The 8,718-nt window shown below is 36.4% G+C and overlaps 1 protein-coding gene across 1 annotated transcript in view; it reads right to left on the bottom strand.

Annotated features, from left to right (window-relative positions):
• LOC108359712 (mitochondrial import inner membrane translocase subunit Tim13) overlaps positions 1–1,523 on the bottom strand; it is a 95,996-nt gene extending 94,473 nt beyond the window's left edge. Inside the window, exons 1-2 of the mRNA XM_017611683.1 lie at positions 1,294–1,523; positions 1,162–1,230 (exon numbers count right to left, since the gene is read on the bottom strand). Coding sequence (XP_017467172.1) covers positions 1,162–1,230; positions 1,294–1,392 — 168 coding nt within the window. The 5' untranslated portion in view covers positions 1,393–1,523. The remainder of the gene's footprint in view (positions 1–1,161; positions 1,231–1,293) is intronic.
• Between the last annotated feature and the right edge of the window lie 7,195 nt (positions 1,524–8,718).

Raw genomic sequence — 8,718 nt, 5'->3', positions numbered from 1 at the left:
TATTAAAAATTTTCGCCTGCGGCGCTTTTTCCATAGATATCAATACTTCGATAAATAATGAAAATTTTTAATAAAAAATCGCGCGATTTTTTATTAAAAATTTTCGCCTGCGGCGCTTTTTCTATAAAAATTAATACTTCGATAAATAATGAAAATTTTTAATAAAAAATCGCGCGATGGTATAGCGAAATTTGCTATTATATTTTGGTTACCATATCTTATTTAGATGAATGTAAAAAGAAGAAGAAGAAGTGTATAGTGTAAACTGAGTATAATAGCGCAAATGAAACTGTGAAATAAAGTGGCAATACCAGCGATTTGAGGTTATAATAATTTTAGCAGACGCAAAGTTTGTTTACTCTGTTTTATTAACGAAATATATACAATAAAAGAGAATAAATGATTTGGTTTGCATAAAATAATAACCGGAAACGTTTTAGTAGTGTTTTAAAAGTGGAAACTGGTGATTTAGTGCATTTTTGACGTGGTAATTGCTCATAGAAAACAACGAAATTTAACAAAAGTTTTTGCCATTTAATTTGCATATGCAACCAAAGTCAGACGCGTGATTTTGAAGGTGTTTTTATTTAATGAATTGTGATGAATTGGTTAATATTAAAGTCGTAAAGCAAGTTATAACAAATCAAGTAAAGTGTAAAGTGAAGGGGAATACAAAAATATATTGGTGAAGTGGCTAATTTAAGCAGAATAGGAGTGATAAATGTACGCTAATTTCCGAATTTTACAAAAAAGGGCATATTTCAAACCCAATTTGTAAATAAATTAGTAACCAAAATTTACAAAAGTGAGTGTTAAAATATTGCGTGGACCCTTGACTACAAGTGTGTGAAATTTTTTTTTGGATCGGGCCACCCATTTGGACGGAATAGCCCGAAATAGTTGTGAGCGGTACTAAACCCCACCCCCCAAATTACTTAATACTGGTATTAACAAAGTGAAAATAGCGAGAACTTATGTAAATATAAATGTTTCTTATCTTCGTAAAGTTTCATGAAAAAATTCGCGATAGGTTTGGTAAAACACACACTTGTCGATGTGCACTAAAGTCAACACTGCTACGGTGCACTTTTACTCAAGATATTTTATTTCAACCGTCCCAATGTACAAATTTGCGATACACTATAAAAGTGCTGTGCACACCTGCTCTGAGGAATCCAATGCGACGCCCGGCTTGCCAATACATTTTTTGAAACATTTTTCTGTCATTTTCTGCAAATGAAAACCACATTGCTGATTGTATAATTTCTTAACATAATAAACCCATGTGCTTACAGTCAACAATTCTTGAGCATTGGCCACTGCGATTTGTTGCTTAACTTGCTCAATAAGTTCCCCTTTTTCATTGCTGGATAAGTTAGTCATACTTGACATTTCGCTGGTAAAAAGGGAAACTGATTACATACGACTTAAAAATACTATTTAATTAATTTCTTATAACAGACACGACAGTCCAACCTAGAGTTGTCAAATTATCGATGGGACTATCGATAGTATCGATAGTTTAAATTTTTTTAGACTATCAATACTCATTGATAGTTCTATCTTATACTATCAAAAATATCGATAGTTTAGTAGGACTATCGATCTATTGTTGGTAATAACTGCATTTTTTAATTTGAATTAAAAATTTTGTTTTTTAGTGTGATGCCGACGTCATATTCAAATATGCACGCATTTAGGCCAACATACATACATGTGTTAATCGTAAATCCTGTTTTGTTTGTATAACTTGTGTTTGTTTTTGAACTTATTAAAAAGATAAGTATTTTGGCTAAGCAGATTCTTAATTTTGAATGATTATAACTTTTATAAGATAATAATTATTTCACTATGATCCTGTAAAAACAAAGCAACCTAACTGATTTAGCACTATCGATAGCGCTATCGATAGTTTTGTTTTTTTTCGAGAATATCGTGAATATTGATAGTTTTTCTGAAAACTATCAAACCTATCGATGGTGTGACTATCAATAGTTTAACACCTCTAGTCCAACCTTATAAGGAATGAAATTAATGAGATGAGATGAGATTAAATACAACTACATACTCGATATTTTTCGTTCGATACCAAGTAATTTTGGCATCGATACTTTTGAACCAAGTACTGAGTAGGTCCATGAACGAAAGACACAAGATCAAGCCTTCCCGAAAGAAAGAAAAAAGTTATTTTCTAGCTGTTGAAATCTCGANCCAACCTTATAAGGAATGAAATTAATGAGATGAGATGAGATTAAATACAACTACATACTCGATATTTTTCGTTCGATACCAAGTAATTTTGGCATCGATACTTTTGAACCAAGTACTGAGTAGGTCCATGAACGAAAGACACAAGATCAAGCCTTCCCGAAAGAAAGAAAAAAGTTATTTTCTAGCTGTTGAAATCTCGACGCCATCTTTGTTGGAAAAAGTAAACAACGAAGAGAACAAAAAAAAACCGCGTAATTTTGAACGCATGAATAATCATTTTTATTATGCAAATTCTTCTATAAATCATGCCGTTGTGTTAAATTATTCTTCACCTTATAGCTTAGTATCCAGCTCTTAAGAAAACGGTCAAGAAAAAATTGCCATTATTTCGCGTGTGTGTCCAAGGAATTTTGACATTTTTTATACCTGTTGTTGTCAGCTGTGAATCGCCAACTTTAATTACTCAGACGAACGAGAGCACAAGGCATGTTTCCCGAGTACGGGCGACTCGGTACCCGTCCGCTTTCCTCGTTCGTGTCTGAACGTCGACTAGGTATCGAAAAAAAGTACTCGTAGCGCAACCCGATACCTTAAATTTTGCTCCTACATTTTTTGATCTACGTTTATATCTAATATGAATCGCCCTGTGCTTTTTGGCAACTTAATTGTCGGCGAAAACCGCGAGATGGTGCCAAAGTAGACATAATGCAAGGTATACAAGGTATTTTGAGGGATACTTCGTTTACTTCAACATTTTTAACAGTTTGCTCCTCATCATCCAAGCAAAAAATTTTCACTTATTCTTGTCACTTTGAAAAATAAAATTTAATTGAATGCATTTAATAATACCAAGTAGTTTGCAAATTTTAAAAAGTGTCCCGACCAGGGGCCCTATTCTGTACCTGTGAGAAAATGTAGTGTACACCCAGTGCAAAAGTCACAACCACCGACTAAAATTCAGTGAGTTTTTCGGAAGAGAAGTGTACACAATTTTGACAGTTACAACTCATTCTCATACATGCTGAATAGCAAAATGAGGAAGTGTACACAATTTTGACAGCTAAAACTCATTCTCACTCTTCCTGAATCGCAAAATGAAGAGTGCATACAATTTTCAGTGTAGAGTTGAAAACTCACAGTTACAGAATAGAGCCCCTGTATTAGTTAACTGTAATGCCGAGAATCTAATCGTAGTAATAAACATCGGACATGCGGAAACTTTGGCCCATAATTGTAGTCAGTATTTTCCGATTCTTAGAGACAGATCTGGGAAACAAAGACCCGTAGGTATACTCGAAATTATGTCGGCACTAAAGTTAGTTGCAGCTTTTTTGACAGATATCCCATTGAAAATTATGTCAAAAAGCTGCAATTAACTTTAGAGTCGACTTTGTTTCTTAAATCCGTGTCTAAGGATGGGAAAATACTGACTACATGTTAATAAGTTTATTAAGGGGCCGAGTTTGTATTCCATAGATGCACTGTGTAAAAATGTCCGCACTTTTCGGTGGACACATTTCGATACAGTTTTCGATTTTTTATCGATACTTTGAAAGCTAAGCCAGTGGCAACACTGATACAGACGTTTTAACGCAATTACTACCCAATAAACATTTAAGGCCGGTTGTTCAATGTCTGGTTATCACTACCACTACACTATCGACGATTTCGACATGTTGCATGTAACATGTGATCGGTAAAGCAGCCGTTGTACCTAACCGGAGCTTCTACCTCCGATTTGTGCTAATCAGACATTGAACAACCGGCCCTTAGGTTTGAGCTCAACTTGAGGTTAAGTTGAGAACTAAGGTATTTCTCAAATCTCCAACGTTGTTTCTCAACAGTACCTCAAGTGGAGGATCATAGCGTTCTCAACAAAAAGGGGATTTTTCTTTGTATGAAAAAAGGACTGTTTCTCAAGATGAGAAAATGCTAGTTCTCGACTTGAACTCCAATGTAATTCTCCAATTGGTCTCAAACATATCATTGAAATACTGAAATTGAAACAGTAAAATACCTTATATCTTTTTGATTGAAACGACATACATACATAGATGAATTTAAATATTAATTTTTCATTTTATTGCTCCTTTTGTATTATGTAGTATTGATTACAATAATTCACTTCCAAGTATGCAGTCCGAAAGTAATTTTGCCACTTGATTCACTTCGCGTTTAATTTTCTTTCAAGAATATTTGAGGATACTTTGAAGATTATTTACTTTTCGTTGGTAGTTTTCCCCTTTATATAGCTTTAGTTTTTCACTTGATAATTAAAAATTCGTAACTCTATCGCTTTTTACGTATCTGCGCGTGGGTTAGAGATGAGTTGGAGGATGATGTTGGATATCAACTTGAGAACAATGAATTTCTCCTAGGTTGGAGAAATATTTTTTTGGTGTTTATTGGGTATTAACTATTATTTTTCGCGCTGTAAACGTTATGCAGCGTTTTTGCTGCATTTAAAATGCAACATTTAGCACTTTCGAACATATGTTTTCGAAGAGCGTTCATGCTATCGCATTGCATGATGCAATAATACAGGTGCTATCAGTTGGCAACTTCTCGCTCTAATTCCGCCATATTGACTGCCTTAGGTGAGACAGTGTTACTTCTTTAACAATTCTTTGCCTAATAATATAGTTAAATATTTTTTAATTTTTTCTCAGTATACACATTTTTTTCTTAAAAAGGTATTTTATCTTATTTTATTTCATTTCATTACGAATATACTATAAAAAAGCAAATTTTGTTTAGGAAAAAATGTGAAATTTTATATTTTTCCCCAAATGGGGCTTAATTTCTTCCCGTTTTTCTTCTCGTTCTACTGAGCTAAGGCAGTGTCAAATCGAGCTGTCACAATTGATGCCACCTTGTATTATTGCATCATGATCGCATTGAGCAAATGTACATTTACGCGAGTTCGAAATCGTGTGCTTTTGACAAACAGCCGTGTTCCAGTCGCTTATTCAGATCCGTATCTATTACGATCAATTCTCACGCAGAAGATAATGTGCAAAACCCCTACTGAAAAGGAAAAATGAATTTTAAACCAAAAATTCAATACAAAAACTTGAATTGTTTTAACCATAACCGAACTTTTGCTTAGGTATATATTCATTTGTGGGTGCTGTCCATTAAAATTTCCTCACTTAATTAGGAAACAAAACAAACAGAGTTGATCACAAATTGATCCAAATTTCTATCAGCATCACATCGATGTTGAATTTCCTTAACTTTTCTTTATCCAAATAATGTAAAATGATTAGTTTCTTGTTTTTGGGCGTTTTATTATAATGTATTCGTTAATTTTGAGCTCCAGGCCGGTTATTAAATAAAACATAGATTTTGGTAGTTTTATTTATTACATTTATTGCTGTCGATATTTCGCCTTCAATCTGAAGGCCTCTTCAGGACTGAAAAACACCAAATGCATACATATTTACGTCAAATTACAAAAAACTTACATCAAAAACGCAACTTACATTATTGAGTTTTTCCAATCGACTAATTCTATGTGCAGAAAAATATTAACAAACAAGCTCAAAGAACACTTAAACATAAACAAGAGAATTTAGGCAAGTCGAAATACCGTAAATGTAAACAAAAAATATACAAACAACAATACATGTAGTGGTGGACAGTAGGACGGAGAGAATCTGTATGTAGAAAAGCATGGCATAGCATTGTTATTGTCGGACGAAGTACTGGTGGCGGACCGACGAACAGTCACATGAACACATAAACACATGACACCTACGTTATTGGTTTTTGTGCGTGAGAATTAAATTGCGATAGACATGAGCGCAGTTGTCTGTGTCCGTTTTAAAATTCATCCTTCTATTATTAGGGGTGTTCATGATGTGTAGCATCTCTAGAGTATAACGTTTATTGTAATTTTTCTCTTCCTGTAAGATTGCTACATTGTCAAAATCGGGATAATGTCCCATATTTTGGCAGTGAGATGTTAAGGCTGTCTTATTGTCCATAGAGTTATTCCTTAATTTTATGTTAGATTTATGAGCGGAAATCCTTGTCTTCAATTTAGATTTGGTTGTCCCCACATATACCATATCGCATACGTGGGACCCGTCACCATTGCATGGTATTCTGTAGATTACGTCAGATTTCTCATTTTTAGGAACTTTGTCTTTGGTGTTCGTGAACGCTATGTGAAATTTCTCTCTGTCAAACATTTTAGAGTGCTTAATCCTCTCTGATAATCCTGGAACTTATGTTGCCGATGTATAAATTTTCTCCTCATTTGATTTATCTTTATTGGACTTGATATAGTAATCGCGGATGAGTTTGTTAATCAAGCCGTGGGGAAATTTGTTTTTCTCCAGGATTTCTTTAATAATGTCAATATTTTTCTTGTGGTACATCTTATCACTTATGGTGAGTACTCTGCGGATGAAGTTGGTAGCCGTATTTATAATTGTCCTCCTCTCGTGGTTGGAATTAAAATTTATAAGCCTGCCTGATGCTGTAGGTTTCTAATACCAGTCAACTGTTGTTTAAGCCGCCGCTTAAACTCAATTCAGCGGCCGTGCGCGCATCCTGTGGCCGCAGCGGTGTGAAGTTCGAAAAATGATTAACGAGCGCGCACGGCCGCTTCCCATCATCGGGCCAAATGAGAGACCAGTCAGTTCTGCAATTAACGTCGGACATCGCGCACGCGCCCTTCCCAAATTAGTATTTTTTGCGATTTTAATTAATGAGAATGTTAAGTCTATTTTATAAATAAGCGGGTTGTATGATATGTACATATGTATATGCAACTTTGAATTGTAAGTTTTGAAGTGTGAAGAACGAAGCTACAAGACCTAAATATAAACCCAATTAAAGCTCTATAAATTTAAAGTCGAAAGAAATTGTTTTCCTTCAAACGGAAAGTGTGTGTGGGTATAAAGATCGAAGTGCGTGATTACAAGGAGAGTGCGAAGGGGCTAAGCGACCTAAAATATTCATGGTCCTTCGAGCCGGATAAGGTGACCACCAAAGTTCGCGTGGTATTCAACGCCTCAAAAACATCTGGTTCAGGAAAATCCCTGAATGACGTGTTGCACACTGGTCCCACACTCCAGCCAGATCTCATGCTGCTCATTCTGCAGTTGCGAATGCACAGATTCGTGTTCAATGGCGACATTGAAAAAATGTATCGTCAAATACTCATCCATGAGGACGATAAAGATTTTCAGCGAATCTTATTTCGCACATCGGCTGACTCTCCTGTCACCGATTACAATCTTAAAACCGTAACGTTCGGGGCTAATTGTGCACCATACCTCGCTATCCGTACCCTGCATCAATTAGCAGATGATACGATAGCGAAATTTGCCTTGGCTTCCACAATACTTAAAACCGAAACGTATGTGGATGACATCCTATCCGGAAGTCATGATATTGACAACGCCACTGAATCACTTTTTCAAGTGATCAAAGCGCTTAAGTCAGCTGGTTTCATACTCAAGAAACTAACGGCCAATCATCCGGCCATTTTAGAAAAATTTCCAAAGGAGCGAAAATAGCGCTTTGCAAGATAAAAAGCCACTTAACAAAAAAAGTCCTCTTATTGTTCTCAATCCTTCGTTGGGCAAAGACGGACTTTTACGGACTAATGGCCAATTAGCACATTCCACATTGAGCTATAATGAAAGGCACCCAATAATTCTCCCTACCGAATCGAGGTTCTGCCAGCTATATTTGGAGTTTTTACACTCGCTGCTTCTTCACGCAGAAACACGATTAATGCTCCAAATGGTAAGGCAAGAGTACTACGTACCAAACCTAAAACCTCTAATTAAAAAATGCATTTTTCAATGCAAAGTGTGCACGCTTTACAAGCAACAAACACGCACCCAAATAATGGCCGCTCTACCCCCTGAGCGCTGCAGTTTCTCACTCCCATTTTCCACAACGGGAGTAGATTTTGCTGGGCCATTCCAAATTAAAGCATCGGTGCTAAGATCTACAACCCTTATCAAGGGATACGTTGCAGTTTTTGTCTGTTTTTCCACAAAGGCAGTGCATCTCGAGCTATGCTCGGATCTTACAACCGAGGCTTTTCGAGCAGCATTTGCCCGCTTCGTAGGCAGACGGAGTTTCCCCTCAAAAATGATGAGCGACAATGGAAAAACGTTCATTGGCGTCCAGCGCGCAACAGAACGCGACTTCGTTAAATTCCTTAACGAATGTTCCGCAGACATGGTCAAAAAATATGCCCCTCAAGGCATCAACTGGCAATATATACCACCCAGCGCCCCCACATGGGCAGCTTGTGGGAATCTGCAGTGAAAAGCTTTAAAATCCATTTAAAGAAAACCGCTGCAACCCACAAGTTCACTTCCGAAGAATTCACGACGCTTCTGGTGCTAATTGAAGCAGTCCTCAGGTCGAGGCCTCTATCCGCACTTTCTCAAGACCCAGCTGATATGACAGCACTTACTCCGGGTCACTTCCTTCGAGGTGCACCGCTGTTGGCCATTCCCGAGTCTAATGCGGAAA

The sequence above is a fragment of the Rhagoletis zephyria genome, unplaced genomic scaffold (genome assembly GCF_001687245.7).
Source record: "Rhagoletis zephyria isolate East Lansing unplaced genomic scaffold, Rhagoletis_zephyria_1.1 Rzeph_scaffold_00442, whole genome shotgun sequence".
Taxonomy (NCBI): domain Eukaryota; kingdom Metazoa; phylum Arthropoda; class Insecta; order Diptera; family Tephritidae; genus Rhagoletis; species Rhagoletis zephyria.
The sequence above is the reverse complement of the archived record's forward strand: the minus strand, read 5'-3'. Positions and strand labels throughout refer to the sequence as shown.